The sequence below is a fragment of the Podarcis cretensis genome (genome assembly GCF_951804945.1).
Source record: "Podarcis cretensis genome assembly, chromosome: 1".
Taxonomy (NCBI): domain Eukaryota; kingdom Metazoa; phylum Chordata; class Lepidosauria; order Squamata; family Lacertidae; genus Podarcis; species Podarcis cretensis.
In genome coordinates, this window is record NC_137170.1 from 110,270,910 (window position 1) to 110,290,625 (window position 19,716).

General features: G+C 42.0%; 1 protein-coding gene across 1 annotated transcript in view; it reads right to left on the reverse strand.

The window, feature by feature from the left end:
* Positions 1-483: 483 nt before the first annotated feature.
* Positions 484-19,716, reverse strand: part of DPP4 (dipeptidyl peptidase 4) — a 51,463-nt gene continuing 32,230 nt past the window's right edge. The window contains exons 19-26 of the mRNA XM_079978073.1: positions 18,328-18,403; positions 14,554-14,748; positions 14,053-14,107; positions 13,280-13,379; positions 9,918-9,982; positions 3,927-3,999; positions 3,617-3,690; positions 484-2,118 (exon numbers count right to left, since the gene is read on the reverse strand). Coding sequence (XP_079834199.1) covers positions 2,020-2,118; positions 3,617-3,690; positions 3,927-3,999; positions 9,918-9,982; positions 13,280-13,379; positions 14,053-14,107; positions 14,554-14,748; positions 18,328-18,403 — 737 coding nt within the window. The 3' untranslated portion in view covers positions 484-2,019. The remainder of the gene's footprint in view (positions 2,119-3,616; positions 3,691-3,926; positions 4,000-9,917; positions 9,983-13,279; positions 13,380-14,052; positions 14,108-14,553; positions 14,749-18,327; positions 18,404-19,716) is intronic.

The window sequence follows — 19,716 nt, forward strand, 5'->3', positions numbered from 1 at the left end:
TCCAGGCATCCAAATGCAAGTTTATTCTGGGAATATAGCTAGTATAGAAAATACCATATGCTACTGATCTTCCCCCACCCTTGCCTTAATATAGAATGACAGAAAGAAAAGATAGATGTTAAATTCATCAACGCTGGCTTTATTTAATGTTATATTATAAGGATGCATTGTCTTCTGTTCTGTGCCTCCCCAGAGCTTTGGTTTTTCTTCTCGGTGCCAGGGTTCCCTCACCTCCCATTCTTGCCTGTTTTGAATTCACACCTAATGTCACTAACAGCCACACGTAGCAAGTGGAGCTGGTGCTAACACAATGCACTTGTGATACACTTTGCTAAAGTAACAAATAGGAAGTATCACAATTATAGAGTGTTCTTAATATTTTACTGCGTTAGCAATCTCGCAATTAGTGGAAAAGTTAACAAATAAGTGATTAATATATCTGATGGCTAACTTCCAATAAAACACACAAGAAATAGTCCCATGTATCACAAATATGACTTTATTACATTTAAGACCTGCACACTCATGGAATTGTGTCGACTATTTACCTTGCATATAAAATGGGGAAAAAAAACATGGCACATTGGCTAATAGTGGTATGAAGTTTCAGGTGTTATCAAGAAGATTGCTACCCAGAATACTGCTCTTGGTAAAATCCCTTGCATAGTTGTGTTTTCAAAATCTAAGGCACATATAGGTATGATCACATTTTTGTTGCAATGAGTTGGTCCTTTGGAAAAATGATGCTGATGGTACCTAAAACAATTGGATGGGAGCTCTTCTTTATAAATAAGCACTTGTTCCTGATTCTCAAAAGTGTTCTGCCACAGCCAACTTGTGGGATCTGGCTTCATTCACTAGAAAAGAGGTGTAAGGAACAGGTGAGCCACTCCTGGGTCTGAATGCAGGAGGGGCAGCCTGAGCAGCTGGCAAGAATTCCATTTTTAGAGGGTTGTTACCAAATGATGGCAGTTTATAAATTTATATACTACTTAGTATGGCAAGATGTCTAAGAGGTTTTTTTAAAAATAAAAAAAAAGTTCTGGAAGAAGCACCATGAGGTGGTGCTGATTCTAGAATTTGCTTTAGAGCTATTCTAGATTATTTGTGTGCCTTAAAAGTTCTGAGTTTCCATCAAATACTTCAGCTTTGAAATTACTGACTCCAGTCTTGACATTAGTGAAACACACACAGAGACACCCTGTTATATTTACTTATGGGTATATGACTTCCAAACTATTTCCTTGGCTTTTAAAGGTGTTAACAGAAACTTTGAGTACTGGGGAAATTGAGCAATTAAAGGATTTCAAAACCCCTTTCCCAGCATCTATTATCAACTTTAAAAAAGCCAGAGAGATCCTGAAAACAGATCCACATTTTATCTGCTTCCTGCCCTTCCTGACAGTTGGCTGCAAATCAACAGAATGTTTACACAAAGGTTTGCAGCTCAGGTTCAGACAAGTATTCTCACTTTCAGTGTCCTCCGTATAAAACCTAAATCCTATCTCCTGGAATGATCATTTAATGCTAAAGTTACTGTGTATGACAATCAAGCAGAAATTCAAGTATTGCCTCCCCCCTTCTTCTATTGCAATGAAATAATGTGTAAATCCAATTTAATCTGATTCAAATGAGCAACAGTCACTTAAAAAGAAACAATGAGACTACAGCATTTCCAACAGTTCTGGCACACATGCCTTGTGCCCTGAGCTTTGCATGAGGGAAACTCTTGCTCCCCTCACTGACTAACTGAGACACAGAGAAAGGAGTGGGGGGAGGTCAGGTCAGCTCTTGCTTGTGTGACAAGAGACCTGCGGATCTTTGGTTCATATTCAATGGACTGTGGTAAAAAGGAATTGCAAAAATGATTATCTCATTCAAGTATCCATAGAAATCAAATTTTACTGTCTTAAGTTCAATGGAAGACAAAGAGGAAAGTGCTCTTGTTTCCCACCTACCCCAGAAATAACTTCACAAACCGGTTATCAGCGTGAGCAAAAGCAAAGTGGCTTCCCAGTCTTATGACAGCGCAAAACACTGCTTGATAAAGTGGGTCATATGGGTGTAAATATGGTTATGGGCCAATCCTCCAATGCCATGATCTTTATCTGTATACCACTGGAGAGAGAGAGAAAGATATGGTATGAAACACAATTTATGCAATGCTGCAATAGGTTTCTGTAGATGCTGCTGCTCTTACTTCTATTCCCAAACCCCACCCCACCCTTCCCCGAGCCTTATGATCAGAGCAGAAAATGCATTTCACAGTACGGCATAAAATAGGCTACCAGTTTCAGATGGATAAACAGAGATGATGCTTTTGTTGGTGCTGAAACCGAATGGCAAAATTCCTTTCAAGGTTACAGTGAAATTACTTGAAATGTTAAAGTTGGTCAAATGCCCTGTGTGTGTGGGCTAAGCGTGCTTAAATCCAGTCTGTCTAACTTAACGAAATTGTTCCCATTATTAAGGATATGGGTCACCTTGCCACTGGCTTTTGTAGGACATGGATTACATTGTTTTCTTGCAGATCTGACTTCCCAGTTGGCTTTAACATGACTATTCTAGCATAATGTTTTGAAGAAAAGTTAGTTTAATTGGTTATGAGTGAATGGATATGCCAGTTCTCACTCTCAGGAGGCTGGAAGACTGAAAATAAAGTAGCAGGTTCCCCCCTCAAAGAAAGAAAGAGAAAGAAAGAAAGAAAGGAAGAAAGGAAGAAAGAAAGAAAGGAAGAAAGGAAGGAAGGAAGGAAGGAAGGAAGGAAGGAAGGAAGGAAGGAAGGAAGGAAGGACAAAAGTCCCCATATGTCAAATTGGGTTTTCTTCCTAGTAACTGGAAATAGTAACTGCTGGCTAGGAACACTCAGTAATGCAGGAGGGGAATTCAAAAGAAAATTTCCCCTCTTAAAAAACAAAAAGCTTGCCTCCTCGTTTTGTGAGAACAATGCTCAGGGGAGGCCTATCAATGAGACAAAGCAAAGCCATTTGCTTCATACAGCAGATCCGCTGCCTCCCCACCTCCACTGCTGCCAGGGCCCACCTTGCCACTGCGTCCTCGCCACTGCATTCTGGCAGCAGCATAGGCAGAGCTGCAGGTGAGGCTACAGTTAAAGTGGCGAGACCAGTGGCAGCATGGGTACAACAGTGGGGGCAGGAGGCCTGGATCTGTGTGGGGCAGGGCTGGCACTGGAGCATTTTGCCTACAGCGGCAAAATATCTCAGGCGAGCCCTAATAATGCTACATCATGGTGCATTGTTGTTTCTAGGAAATTCCCTTGTGGGGAAGAATATGGGTGCCCCCATGTATTCCACTTTAGTTCAGGGTGAGTAGTTCAATACACGCTTTGTAAACACAAGTTGCCTTTTCTCTTGGCTGCCCCATACAGTGGTACCTTGGGTTACAAACACTTCAGGTTACAGACTCCTCTAATCTGGAAGTAGTACCTCGGGTTAAGAACTTTACCTCAGGATGACAACAGAGCTAAAGTGGTACCTCAGGTTAAGAATCGTTTCAGATTAAGAATGGCCCTCTGGAACGAATTAAGTTCATAACCAGAGGTACCACTGTAGTTTAGAATGCAAACAGTATGCCTAGCAAGCATCTTAGCACGTACCATTGCTTGGAAATCCACCTGTGCGTCAACCAGCGCTTTTGAAATCTGGGCTGATTGTTGAAAGTGAACATTATCTGGGAAAGACAGAGAAAATACCATGGATAAATTCAAAATATCATCTGCTAAGCCATAGAGCAGGGAACCCAATGACCAGAGCTGGACCACAGCTCTCCAGCCCAGCTAATAAACATGCACAAACAGAATTGTCCTTAAGGTTGCATTTTTATGCTGCCCCATTGTGCTTCTGATTTGTCAGGAGCAGAACTACAAATGTATGATATATAATGATATTGAATTAAGAGCAGCTCACCATCTGCTGTTCCGTGGATCAGGAGGTACTCAACTTTTCGGAACTCTTCAGCTCTTGCCATAACTGTGGAATTCTAAAACAAACAACCAGAAGTTTCGGTTGTAGACTGCTTTTGAGTGGTTCCAAGGGCAAGATGGCACCCTCTCATTCCATGGGTAGAATCCAACAGGACTAGTAGCAGAGTCTTAACAATGGTACCAAGACAGTATCTTCCACAGGATCGTCACCTGGGGACAGCAGGCTAGCTTACAGTTCCTAGGGGGAAAACGGGGGGCTGCTGCCCAGCCCTCCACATCTGCCACCTGAGGCAGCTGTCTCACTTTGCCTAACGGTAGGGGGGCCCTGATGCAGAACTGCATACAGTGGTACCTCCGCTTACGTATTCCTCTGGTTACGTGAACTTTGGGATACGTAAGTGGCAAACAAGGAAGTATATTTGCACATACGCAGAAGCGCTCTACCACCACGCGTGTGTGCGCAGAAGTGGTCTCTCCGGTTGCAAAAACCTTGGGATCCGGCCGGACCTCCAGAACAGATCCTGTCCGCAACCCGAGATACCACTGTGTAAGAAATGGTACATGGCATGAGAAAAAAAAATCAGATATCACATCCTCCAGCAGATTCTCTCCACACCTGCTGTTAGCTTTAAAATGGGCCACCAAGTGCCTGAATTCACTTGTCACAGCCTATTCTCGGATCTACTGCTGGGCTGGGAATCATACACCTAAATCTCCAGTGATCCACCTGCTGAGCTTGATGGCACCAATCCCCTTGTCAAAGGGGAAAGAGCAAATAGGGAATCTATCCCCAAAGCTAAAAGCCAGTGATGTCAAAGCAGTGTATGCTGACCATCTCTTCAGTGTGTGGCATGTGCCCTCTTTCCAGAAATGGGAAATGCAGGCTGCAGCCAGAGATACATAAGCACATCATTCATTCTCTCATGTTGCACTGAGCATCTCTGCAAAAAAAGAGGTGTTTTATTACACAGGTGTTTTTGCACTGCCTTCCCATATGGTTCCCTGATGGTCCCTCGTGTGGACTTAGTGAAGCTGTGCATCATTGCTTTGGATGGGAAATGATGCAGTAATCTAGAGCATCTAAGCCAAAATAACAATAATAAAAATAAAATAATAATAAAAATACATGCAAACAACTATTCAGTCTCTGACCTCGTTTTTCCTCACTTCTTGGCAGTCAGCAAACTCTTGTATAGATAGCTCCCAAAAATCAAGTAACACAAAAATTCAGTCACCATTCCCAGGTGTTAGTCATTAAGCAGAACCTGAGGAGTTTAACACAGTGTTTGTTTATGGAATAAACTACACCATAGTTACAAGAAGGGAACTGAGCTCCATGCTCCCAACCAAGAGTTACTAGGGATACAAGCGAAATAGAATCTTTTGTAGGGAAAAATCTCGTTGCATGGTTATATAGTTTGCATGAACCCAAGTGCAGAAATTCTCTGCTGCCCTTTGCTACACTTTAGTTGTAAGGCCACTGCAAGGGGAACTGGCTTTGTGAAAAGATCACACAGCAGTCAACATTTTATCAGCACTCAACAAACAAGTTAACATTTGGCGGGAATCTGAAGGTCTCTCTCCCTTCGGCATATTTCTTGGATAATAGAACAAATGTCATATCAGTACAAGATGGCATATTTACAAAATTGTACCCTGTTTTGCATAACCTAATGATGCAGCAGTTCTTGAGGACTGAACATTTCAAATCTGCTAGCAGAAGATTGCCAAATCTATGACTGCTTCAAATACTTGCCAACAGCATTTCAAATTCAGAGAGAGCTGCAAAACAACCTCTTTCACAAGTTTAACAGTCCCCCCTGGTGCACGCTCTCCTGGTAGCCTATGACATCACCATCTCCTCCCCTCCCCAAATCATCGGCTTTGTCTCCCCCTCCCCTCCAGCTCTTAACATGTCAGTCCAGTTTCCTTCAGGCATTCTCTTGTTTCTGGGGTGGTGCACACAGTTTTTACTGATTTTGGTGTCCTTCCTTGCTTTTTCTACACAACACCGCAACTGACCTTTCTCATCACCTTCCTCTCCGTTACAAAGCTGTTTAATGTGGACAGGGCTGCAATTTAGGATTAACCTCCTTAGGCACATGCAAGCCTCTGGATACATACAAAATATCAGGCCTTATTACTGCTGGTGTTTCAGCACAAGTGCGGTTTTTTGTGCGTTAAGGAGGGTAAGCATCCTGTTAAGATTAACAGCAAGCCTGCTCTTCTGCTAGGGCTGGTTCACACATGTTTTGTCATCCGATAACTGCCATATCAAGCTATGACTTGCACATGCAAAAAGGCCATCTCAGATAATCACACCACAGACAGAATTGTCACAACACCCTACATCTTCTCAAAACAAGAATGGCTTCCAATGGAAGTTCACACACTCAGTGGCCAGGCATCAAGGGCATGTTAATCAAGTGATGTACATGCAAGTGTGAACCAGGTCCCAGATCAGTCTTCTAGGCTATATTCTACCTCCACCTCTCAATAGAACAGTTGCTGGCTATCACAGGTAGGGAGGATGCTGTTACACTTGGGTTCTGTTCGCTGGCTTCCCATGGGCAGCTGGTTGGCTACTTTGGGAACACTGTTGAAATAGACAGACATTTGGCCTGATCCAGCAGGGGGCTCTTGTTACGTTCCTTCCCAGCCTGGTGCCCTCCAGGTGTTTTAGACAACTCCCATCAGCTGCAGCCAACCTGACCACTGGACAGGGATGATGGTAGTTGTAGTAGTTCCAACAACATCTGGAGGACACCAGGTTAGGGAAGATTGCCTGAAGATGCCCTCGCGTATTCATCTAAGCAGAGAACCCATTTAACAGCAACACAGAGGTGGTTTACTGCTGGTTGCTGAGAGGGAAAGTGATACCTTCACAGAAACGAATTCTGCCTCTGAATGTATTACAAGAGATTACAAGAACCATACCATTATAACACTGTCTATAATAGACAACTTAAAACTGTACTCGTTTAGTTCAGCCCAATGTGTATTTACTCTCAAAACTGGCTTAATGGGGGGGGGGGACCCCAGGTGAGGGCACATACAGTCAAAACTGACTAGGCTTCTTCTGGCACTGATACTGCCTCACCAGCACCAGCTTCAAGTTACTACTTGTTTGGTTTAGTTTGATAACTGAAGAGAAGGTTGATATATGGCCAAGGCTGGGGCTAGGAGTAGCAGTGGGAAGAATAAAAGACAATCTTATCACTTGGATCCATTTTCTTTTCTGAATTCAAGAATGACTGTATACAAAACTGAAATTTGGCATGCCTTGGTTTTTGTTCTTTTGTTCTTCTTCTGAACACTTATACAGGCCTTACATTTCATGCTGTGGCTTGATTTAAAAATATATACATGAAAATAAATGTGACTAGACTAGGCACCCCCAACCTGTGGCCCTCCAGATGTTTTGGCCTACAACTCCCATGTTCCCTAGCTAACAGGACCAGTGGTCAGGGATGATGGGAATTGTAGTCCAAAACATCTGGAGGGCCGAAGGTTGGGGGTGCCTGAACTAGACGGTCACCCTACCTCACACTTCCTCAGTTAATTTAGGTTCCAAGAGAACTGGTATTGCTGTTGTCACAGGTTTTAATTTTTTATTTATTTTTAAAAAGGTCAAACTTTTGCCTTGCTGGTGTTCCTTGCACTGGCATCCAGTCCCATTCCCTGGCAGTTTACAACTGGGGATTAAGAGCCCTGACTCTTTAGTCCAGTTATGCAATGACCAGATCCTATTTCCACTCCCAGTACCTTGCCATTGATGAACTTCTACTTGCCCCACACCACACCCTTCTTCACTGAATCCTAGCGATCTTGTGGAAAGCCAAGAGCAAATGAGATGGCCAGGTAAAATAACCCCAGGTGCCTCTTTTTTGCCTCTCTAGTATGGTTAGCTGCTTACTAAAGTGTAACTGTGCTACATTTAATCCATCTGACTGGACTCTTCCTTGAAGGAACTGCCACCTAAAAAAAACATGTTTGACAGATTCACCCATCCCTAGTCAATCTTGTTTACCCTTCACTTCTCATTTTTCTTTTCTTAAATTTGATGCTCTGCATTGGTCTGCCATATATACAGAGGGAGAGAGTGAGTCCTCATGAAAAGTTATCAGTGTTTTTGTGTTCTCCTCATACACACATTATGCCCAATGCACACATTATTTCCCCAAAGCAGTTTCCCCTTAATATAATGTATTTTTGTTTGCCATTTTCACAAATAAATGCATTTTCATGCACCGTTTACCCTAGTATATGTATTTTGGAACTCATTACTTCTCTGGAGAACCACATTGCAAAATTTAAGGAAGGGCAAATTTCAAAAGGTGGCTATGTTTTGGGTTGCTTGTTGTTTGAACTGAATCAAATTTACCCCCATGTTTAATTCTTGAATAGAGGAGGGATATAGTCCTAAACATGGTGACCTGCTTAGTTGGAGAGGGAGGCGGAAACATGGTTATCGTAGAACAAAGATATTGGCCATGGAGGAGCAGAGAGAAATCCACCCTAGTTAACTTCTTATGCCAAGAAGAGTCCTTACCCCTCCCACTTGACTCTTGTAACAGGAGTTGAACAAAGTGCAGTGAAACAGTCAAATCAGTATATGTACCCCTCCCTCCTCCTAGTTTGCAGCCTCTCCAATTTAATCCTCTGAGTAACACATTGGAAACCTTTAGCTCTTTGGTACTGGCAGTTTCAACGTGGACACTGCCAGCAATAGATGCCGCGCCAAGAAAACTCGACTCCTGGCAGAAAAGGATTATACAGTCCTCTGGTGCCATCTGTGCCGTGAAGTTGCAGAGTGACATTGTGCACCCAGAGCACTAACATTTCAATCTGTAGCAAGTTAAGAGACTTTTCATTTGCAAAATTGCCGTGCGGATCTGCTACCCCTCAGGCTGCCTGAACAGAACCCCAAGATGTTCAGCAAACAGGAAGTCAAAATAGAAAAGTAATAAGGACTGGGGTTGGGAGCAGGGAGGAAGGTGGTGATACGTCAAAACTATTTGGATGAGGAAGTTTACACAGAGTCCATAAATCACGGATATAGCTGACAGAAGGGGAGGCAGCAAAAAGGTCCAAAACTCATTTTACTGTATCAAGGATTCCCCACCATTTTTGTTATTTTATCTCCTAAAAAGGACAAAAGGGGGGGGGGAGGCCTCTATGACTATCAGACTTGAGATCTCAAGTACATACTTTTAGGTGGATATATCCAGATTTGTGCACAATTTGTTCTGACTTGTAGTTTGTGCAGTCTGCACCTAATACTATTTACTCTCCTGGTATTTATTAATTTGCACCCAGATGAGATTAGAGTTTGCAGGATTATTTCATTATCTTAACCTCTCTGTGATACAGACACGGTGTGGGGGTGTGAGAAAAACTTGCCCAAAGCCACCCAGTAATTTGTTCTACTTCATGGTTTTTAGTACTATAATGAGTCCTTTAATAAAAACAGATACCAGTTTTACCATGACAGATACCAGATTTACACAGTCGTTTGGGTGAATGTTTAGCAGCACCTTCTATCCCTGTGCTCTGCCCTACATCTCTCACTTTCAATCTTTGGTGAGAACTAAACTCTACATGCCAGTGTTGGTCTGCTTCACACATAACACTAAGCAATGGTTTAACTAACCTCAAGTTTTTTTCACAGACAAACAAACAACGGATTGTCTCTTCAGTGGAAGTGGAGGTACAAATGAGAATACAAAGAGGGTTGCAGAACAGGAGGGATGGGTTCAGAATTGGGCGGGGGGGGGGGAGAGAGATCCAGGCAGCTAACATGACGGTGCTCTATGTGCAAGGTTATAGTGTGAAGATTAAAACAGGGCTAAAAGAGGGACTGCAGAATAGGAGAGAGAAATGGCTTCAGAAATGGGGATGGGAAGATGAAAAGGGAGCTTAGTAGCTGCATGAGGTGGGAAGGACTAGGGTTTACCAGGGGTTAAATGCTTACCTCATAGTAAGGCAGGTTATCACTTTTTTCAGGAAGGCCCATGTAGCGTTCAGTATATATAGAATCTGGGGGGGGGGGTGAGAGGAGACAATGCAAACAAATATTGTAAAATGATACTATTTTAAGGGCAGTTTGGCATACAACATGCAAGTCAAGGAGGAAAAGAAGAAACAGACAAGATAAACCAAAGAAGAAAATGGAAACAAGTTGAGTGAGTAACCCCTGATCAGGAAATCAGATGTCAGTAGACACCAATTTCCAATCAGCAAGATTACCAGATGTTACAGATAAAGCATTACTGTTTTTTCCCAGTCAGCACCCTTTGGCCCTCCCAGGCTCTTATGAACTTATTAACCTAGTTACACAAACCCAACTCATTCATACTATACATGTACATTTTATTGCCTTGATATATTTCCAATTTTGTCAGAAAACTTCACCTGGGGGGAAAAGGGAGATGTCATGTATCATATATAGGCAGTTAACCCTTCTGCTTTCTGGCCTCCTAACCTGATACATAGGCTCATAACAAGCCATTTCCTCTGCTTTTGCCACTTTGTCCTCATGACTGGGAGAAGATGAGGCCTCCACTTTCCCAGGCTATTGTAGCAATCAAGAACAAACAGAACAGTTAAGTGTCTATACAAACGTAGCAGATGGTCACTTAAGGGTTTTTTGTTGTTGTTTTTTTGCAAAGGCAAGGGATCAATCTCACCTAGCGATGTGCCAAAAATTCTCTTTCATCCCTCCCCTTGAACTTTCCCTATTATCCAGAAATTATCAAATGGGAGATAAAATTCTGATGGGTGGGGTGGAGTTTTTGCTGAACATATCTTACTTTTGAGGTGGTTGAGAGCTGTTCATGAGTATCCTTTCTATCATTCTACAAATCATCTCTACAGTAGCCTGCACTCAGCAACTTTCCTGAGTTCCCCACATTTCCTGAAAACTTCTTGACATCCTCAGCTGGGCTTTCCTATAAGTAAAGAAGGCAGGGATACTTGCCTACTGCCATTCATTGCAGAAAGCTTTCTCTCTTTTTGCAAGCTAAAATGAAAGGCTTCCCTTAAAATCAGTGAGTACATTGATCTCAGGTGTTCAGTAGTCACCCTCCCCAGTGTCCCCAGTTGAAAACACCTGGGACAGCATAAGGCAACACCTGTCCTGGGGCTTTTTTTGAGCTCATAGGCTACTGGGAATGCTTCAGAAGAGCTGGAAAATGTTCGGTGCTAAGAAGAATAAATACACATGCACACTACCCAGTCACCTCACAATGATAAAATATAAATCCTAAAGCACCCCATGCAAAACAAATAAACAGAAGAAAAACTGAAAGCCTCTTTTACTGACCAGGAAAGCTTTGGAGGGCAGGTTTCAGCATAGCACTACTTTTAACCTACAAATGTTCCCAGTCAAGTCTTCATACACTGAAGCTTACTAATAGCCAAAGTTGTATCGGACCCTTCACTCCACCCTGCTACCATGCTGCTAGCTCCCCCTACTCTGGCCTTTTCCTTAAGGGCAGAGACACAGGTCACCTCTGCCGTACACCAGCATTTGCCAGATGTGTCTTATTTAGAGGTGGGGAAGTTCTCTAGTTTCAGTAAATTCCAACAGGTGGACACAATTGTGGGCAATTTGAAGGAGTGAATTGTTGCTTGTTCAGTCATGCTGCTTTTCACACCTGCTGAACAGGTTTTGGTATTGTTTCAAAAACCTGGAAAATCTTTTTTGACAGAGGCAGCAGAAGGGCAAAGAAAGGTGTGCATGATCACACTACAGGAGGTCAAACCTTTCTTTCAATTTCCCCCCCAAAAAAGATTGACCATCTCTGGTCTGCACAAACACAATACCGCATTTGGAGTACTCCTGCTTCAGAAATTTCAACTAACGCTACCCTGATTGCACTGTGTAAGCACATGCAATTAGATCAGTAATGACGTGTCCTAGAATGTTTGCGGGTTGAATTCGCCCCCACCCACCTAGTAGTAAATGCTACTCTATACAGCAGTGGTGCATTGAGGTGCCCTCCAATTGGTGCTGCCTCTCATGGGGGCAGTGGCATGATCAGGGGAGCTCTGGGTTGGCACACACCACTGCTACCAACCCTGAGCTCCTCTGACTCGATGCTTTGAAGGATGAAACAAATACAGTAGCAGCTTTCTGACATTCTGTAACCTGGGATGGTGTTGCCACCACTCTGCCCTATCCTTAAAGGTAAAGGGACCCCTGACCATTAGGTCCAGTTGTGACCGACTCTGGGGTTGCGGCGCTCATCTCGCTTTACTGGCTGAGGGAGCCGGCATACAGCTTCCTTGTGGTCAGCATGACTAAGCCGCTTCTGGTGAACCAGAGAAGCGCACGGAAATGCCGTTTACCTTCCCGCCGGAGTGGTACCTATTTATCTACTTGCACTTTGGCGTGCTTTCGAACTGCTAGGTTGCTAGGAGCAGGGACCGAGCAACGGGAGCTCACCCCGTCATGGGGATTTGCACCGCTGACCTTCTCATTGGCAAATCCTAGGCTCTGTGGTTTAACCCACAGCACCACCCGCATCCCAGCACCACCCACGTCCCTATCCTTACTCTCTGCTGAAGTGGGGAGAGTTTAAATGGTGCTTACGTAAGGGGAAAGGTAGGGAACACTTAAAAAATCTCACAAGCCCCATCTCCCAACAGATTTAGCCAAATCCTCCTCTTCCTTAGATTTCTAAAAAGAAACAAAAAACCCAAAGCTAAGGAAATGGACCCCTTTGGCTATCCCATAATTTGAATACTAGAGTTAAAGACATAGGTACAACAGGGCATTAAGTTTCCCAACTCTGCTTTGGTAGATAATTTTTTTTTAATTAAAAAACAACAACCCCTAATACCATATTAAATTAGCAGTGACAAATTTCCTCTTTTTAACCTGACCCCTCTTTTTAGAGCTCACTGTAAGTAGAAGTAAGTTAGTAGCAGTGCCAATGAATTTTATGACATTCAGAAATGATCCTGCAACACTTTGGAACACATGGCACTTTTGAGGAATGCAAATACAGACATTTGCATTATAGTAAAATTTCAAATATTAAGTGATTTTGTGCCTTTTAAAGGTTAAGCAGATTATTTTCCTCTTCCACTTCCAAGTTGCTTTTTTATTCTTTTTTTAATGGAAATTATGATCCAGAGACACTGTGTTAATCCCTCACACGAGTTCATGGCACTTTTAATTTCTCTGTTGTGAAAATCTTCAGATGAAGGGCAGTATCCAAATTTAATAAGATAATATACCTATGAATATACGGTATATAGTAGCTGCAAGTATGATTTTTGAAACACTTTGCAGAGGAATTATCCATTTTATTTCGAAACAGAACATACCGTAAAATTGCCATCGTGACACGGGAGCAACAGCTATTCCACACTTGAACACACCACTTCCAGAGCCGAGCACCATGGAGGTCACATAACCGCCATATGACTAGGAGAAAATAAATCCTATTGCTTAAAACACATCAAGAGTCCATTGTTGCTATTCTTATACCCTGATTTTATACACACACACACACACACACACACACACACAAAATACCTAGTGAAAGTGAGGTTGCCTTCTCCATTTACATCTTCTAAACAAATCTGACAACTTTCTTATTCTTCCTGGCATTTGGTACCCAATATTTTTAGCAGAATTTGTTATATTTATGGCTGATGTTTGTTTATGATTACTCTAGGTTCCTTCTGGAGGAGGAATGGGATAAAAATGGTGATGGGGTGGAGTATTATATCCCTCCCACCCCCAATATTGCCAGTGTCCTTATGAATTGACTTTTCTAATAGTGCAGTTCTTTTATTAGCTGCTTGTGATTACGTATTTTACATCACCTTTTGTATACCACTTTGTAACATTTCATGAAAAGCAGCATATAGATATATTCAATGAAAGTTCGAAATGACCATTGAAATAAAGGACACTTGCCGCCAGGCTAATGCTTATTAGGGCATAACTGCAGCAAAACATCCATAAATAGCTTTCTATTTCTCAAGATAAGAGTGGTCCAGTAAGTGTAAATGTTTTTCGTACTATAATTACATTAGGATCTCTTTAATCATTTAACTTGGTGATTACAAAGAGGGTTAACTTTAATACTTACCCAGCCCCAAATAGCTATTCTGCTCTCATCAACATAGCTTAATTTAGCAAATGCCCTAAGAAAAAGACAGAAAATAAATAAATGAGGTACACAGAGACTCAAGAGAAAGCACTACTTATTCTGCCCCTCAATTGCTCCCTAGCAGTTTTTAGCCCAACTGCCCCTTCTTCCCAGATAAATTACAAACATAATAAATTTTAAGCGTTGGTACGTATGTCTATGGAACAAATCCTTTACTGCCCAAGTTTATTTTCTGTATTACTTGTTCCCTAACATTTGCACTCTTTCATCCATTACTTTTATTTGTATGCCACTTTCCCACAACCAAAATCTTGCTCAAAGCGGCTTACAGCTAAGAAACAGGAATGCATTTCAAACAAACACTAATAAAGTAATGATTTCATGGCAGCATAGCATAATAAGTAAATACAAATGTCACTTTCCCACAACAAGATTACTTAAACATGCAGCATTAAAAGGAAAGGGTTGAGGTGTGCTTACCGGGCTGCATCAATCTGATCTTCCACTTCATAGGTTCCAAGTCTTCGATATATTGCATGCATGATTTTGTCTCCTCGATAGCCACTTCCCCTGCCATCAAAACTAGCCACAATAATCTCCTCTGTGCTTGCAAGGTATGTTGCCCAATTAATCCGGTACGCATAATCTGCCTTCTGACTACAGGGTCCTGCATACCTGTAAAGAGAGTCACAGGTAAGCTTTCGTAAGCTGCTTGATATTTGTTTCAGCATTACTAAATTTCTAAACAAACAGGAACATACAACTGGAATTTAAGATTTCAAGAACTACTTGGTTTGTCTGTGTTCAACTCCCACCAGGCAACCTATGTCCCCACTGTGGAGGGACATGTGGATCCAGAACTGGCCTCCATAGTCACTTATGGACTCACTGTTAAAACCATGGTCATGGAAGACAATCTTACTCAGCTACGAGTGAAGAAGATGGAAGAACTATTCTTGCTTGTACTGAAGTACAGGGGTGCCCCACAAGACGAATGCCTCGCAAGACGAAAAACCCGCTAGACGAAAGGGTTTTCTGTTTTTGAGGCGCTTCGCAAGACGAATTTCCCTATGGGCTTGCTTCGCAAGACGAAAACGTCTTGCGAGTCTTGCGATTTTTTTTTGCTCCCCCCCCCTTTCTAAGCCGCTAAGCCGCTAAGCAGCTAATAGCGCTAATCCGCTAAGCTGCTAATAGGGTTGCTTCGCAAGACAAAAAAACCGCTAGACGAAGAGACTCACGGAACGGATTCTTTTCGTCTTGCGAGGCACCACTGTAGTACTAACTAGTTCTAGATTTGCTTTTATGCACCTTTCCAAAGTTTCTGCAATTAAAACATGCCAGCCATCTAAAGATCACCGCCACATTATTCTTTCCACATGTTGTCCTAAAAAACTATAGAACAGACTTCAGATTACTTAACAAGAACCACTTATTAAAAAGCAAAAGGCCTTGCTCATTACTGCTCATTGAAATTTTAAGTAGGCAAATAACTAATAATTCCAGTGATAATTATGTAACACCATTAAGCTTTAAAAAAATGCAAATCAATAGAATCATAGAAAACCCAGTTACAACTAATGTATATCCCCTCAGAGAGTCAATTCTCAGGAAATATGGTATTTCTGCTTTCACTGTACTATGAAAAGCTTTTTTTTTTTGTAATCCATAATTGGAAGAGGCAGGGTAATTAATGCAAATACATTAATATGTGCAGAGATGTGTGGAGAAAGAAAGCAACCAAGAGCATATGTTCAAGATCCAGGGAATGTGCCTTTGTTATATTTCTGACCTACCTTTGCAGGTTCAGGATAAGTATGGGAGACTGTTTTTTAACCAATTGTGCAACATACAATACAATTTCCTGGTCCACATATTCTTTTCTTAAAGTAACTATCAGTTGGCAATTGTTTTCTAGTTAAGAGTTTTTTCCACTGCACACAGTGGCTTCACCTAGAGATCATATCTTAATGTCAATAAGAATGTTTCAATTGATTTTAATAAGCTCAGGTCTACTTCTCAAGAGAATTAACAAACCAACAAATTCAGCAGAATCCTGACTTCTTGTCCTCAAAGCTAATGAGCACCTCCTGTGTACTTTGTTTCCTAATGGTAGCAGTGAGTGCAATGACACCTTCTAGGAATGTCACATTTAAGAACTTACCTGAGGCTACTTCTCATTGTTCTTTGTTATTGGCAGGCACTATATATTGCTGACACAAAGGCAAGCTTAGCAAAAACAGCAGTAGGCTCACACAGTCCTTCCATCTTTCTTTCTTTTTTGTCTCATAAAGGCAGCTATGGGGTTTATAATGCAAAACCTATGCTGGATAAAATGCTCATAAATGTTTGCATTGCCTTAATTTTTTTCATGAAGAATAAAAAGGTAAAGGTACCCCTGCCCGTACGGGCCAGTCTTGACAGACTCTGGGGTTGTGCGCCCATCTCACTTAAGAGGCCAGGGGCCAGCGCTGTCCGGAGACACTTCCGGGTCACGTGGCCAGCGTGACATTGCTGCTCTGGCCAGAGCCAGAGCCAGAGCCAGAGCTGCACACGGAAACGCCGTTTACCTTCCCGCCGGTAAGCGGTCCCTATTTATCTACTTGCACCAGGAGGTGCTTTCGAACTGCTAGGTTGGCAGGCGCTGGGACCGAGCAGCGGGAGCGCACCCCGCCGCAGGGATTCGAACCGCCGACCTTTCGATCGGCAAGTCCTAGGCGCTGAGGCTTTAACCCACAGCGCCACCTGCGTCCCTCATGAAGAATAATGTGATGCTAATATCTGTAAGCCTGACAGTCACGCAGACACCAGGGAGAGTTGGAATCTTCTCCCAAGAGTAGGAAGGCTGGAGTTCATTGCTTGGAACTCAACCAAATATTTTGTTCTGATCATGTTCAACAGTATTTAGACATATATTTATTTATTGATTGCATGGTAAGGAGGGGGGGGGGGAAAGAACATCTTCTGCCAATAGATTTAAAAGCCAGGAAGCAAGATAGCCATCATTTCCCCAAGATGTGGAAGCTCTAAAGGAGCCTCAATAGTGTGATGGAAGGAATATAAAAGTTCTTCCTGCGTCAGCAACAACTAGGTATTTGATTACAAAGACATCTGAGTGCACATAGATCAAGATTTCTTCCCTTGCTGTAGAGCATGCGGTTTTCAAGAGAAATATTATTACCATACATCAGGATATACAAGATTTAGCTCACACCTTAACATTCGCAGTCATGATGAATTTCTTTTCTGTAGTTTGAAGGGGAAAACCCATTTTTGCTTTTGTTTCGGATTATTTAGAAAATATTTTCTTCTGCATTTCCCCAATCTTGATGAAAGAAACAACCATAAAAACTGCTCAGCAGCAGCACAAATGAAAAGCTTATAAAGCAATAATGCGAACTCTCAAATCAGCCAAGGCTTCTCTCTTGGTTTCTCTTCATCCATACACCTAAGTTTGGGACGACTGAGAGGCCTTCCTGGCAATTGCTTCACTTGTTGCTGCTGATCTGGCTGTCCCTTGAGTAGCAGTATCTTAGTAGCAAGGATCCTATGGGGCTTCGTAGGTCATCAATACCATGAAATAAGACACTTTGACCACATGAAAATTTGGTGGGTAGTTGTTGTTTAAAAGGCCAAAATTGGCATTTATGTTTATATGATAGTCTTTGAAAGGGTTGCTAGTAAACTATTTAGCTCCTCTTCTCCCTAAATAGTCATCTACTGGCACTGTGGGTTAAACCACAGAGCCTAGGACTTGCCGATCAGAAGGTCGGCAGTTCGAATCCCCGCGATGGGGTGAGCTCCCATTGCTCAGTCCCTGCTCCTGCCAACCTAGCAGTTCGAAAGCACGTCAAAGTGCAAGTAGATAAATAGGTACCACTCCGGCAGGAAGGTAAACGGCGTTTCCGTGCACTGCTCTGGTTCGCCAGAAGCGGCTTAGTCATGCTGGCCACATGACCTGGAAGCTGTACGCCGGCTCCCTCGGCCAATAAAGCGAGATGAGCGCTGCAACCCCAGAGTTGGTCACGACTGGACCTAATGGTCCAGGGTCCTTTACCTTTTTATTAGCCATCTCACCTAGTGGCAGCAGCAAGAACAACTCCACTGGCCTGACTAAATGGCTCCTCACCTCCCTGAACCATATCAAGTCAAGCTGATGATCATAAGGACAATTACATTTGCTGTTTCGTTTCACCTTCATACAGAACCCAGTTGGACAAGTAATAAAGTATAATATGGTCAAGCACTTCAACTTACACATCAATAAGCAGAGGATATTTCTTTGATGAAGACGAATCAAAGTGAGGAGGTAAGATCATCTGATACCAGAATGCTGAAAACAGGAATGAAAGAATGAAAGAGTGGTGTCTTGTTTAGAGTGAGTTCCAATTCTGGCTTGAAGCAAAAGCCTACATTCTTAGATATAAGCATTTGGGCAAAGCATACTTGTACTTAAATACTACAGAGTGAGCAAACTATTAATTTGGCAGTGAGTTTCCAATTTTGTGTGACAATGCCCTAACATTTCTTCTGTTAGAGGGGAATCATAGTGTTCTAAACTACTACGGCACTGTTCTTCACTTGTATTTCATTTTAAAACAGGGACATCCATCAAAAGTTATGTGAAAGCCTTATGCCTAAAAATCCTGACAAGGCTATTGGGACAATATGAGAAAAATCTAGCCTTCTCATATTTTTATACTTCCAAGAACTGTAACACAGGTCAAACTAAGCCAAGATATGTTATACCAATGCTTTGGTACCTGTAAACACACAGGGTGGTATTGAACATGACTAAGTCAGGTTCCTTAATTTCAGTGGGTCAACTCTACGTAAAAGTAATACTGCCCACAGATTCTGCACCTCATCATTAGAGCCATTTCCATGCATGGAAATGTCTTCAATATAGAATATGTTATCAAGGGTAATTCATTCACCTACATTTTTATGGGACAGCTACACAACACAATTATGCAATCATTAGCATCTTTCCTCAGACCATAGAAAGTCTGAAATTTTCCAAAATGAAAAAGTAGCATAATCTCCATAGGTGTAGATGTCTTTGGCATTACTCTTCCTTCTTATGAAAAAGGTTGGAATTTTACTGTATTGGGAAAGGAAACTATCACAGCCCAGGACATGTTCAATAGAACATTTGAAGTAGGTGCCGTTTGATTTAACAAATATTTTAAATAGCATTATTATTATTATTTATTAAATTTATACACCGCCCTATACCCGGAGGTCTCGTGGCGGTTCACAAACAAGACCACAATATATTAAATCAAACCAAAAACAATAACCTGATTTTAAAAACCCCAAAAAGAATATTAAAGCTGCAGTTCTACCCATGTCTACTCAGAAGTAAATTTACTGAGTTCAATTTGGGGGAGGGGAGTTGTGCAAGCTACTGAATTGATACTATGCATGGGTGTTGCAGAAAGGGATCATGTGCAGACTAAGAGACTGTTTGTATGGAGAAGGTTTTTGTCTGTCACAACACAAACCCATCCCCACCCTGGAAAATCATGACTGGGCATGTAACAAGAAGATAAGCTTCAAGTTATGCTTAGGTGAGATAACAACTTGAAAAGCGTTGTAATAATAATAATAATAATAATAATAATAATAATATATTAATTATAC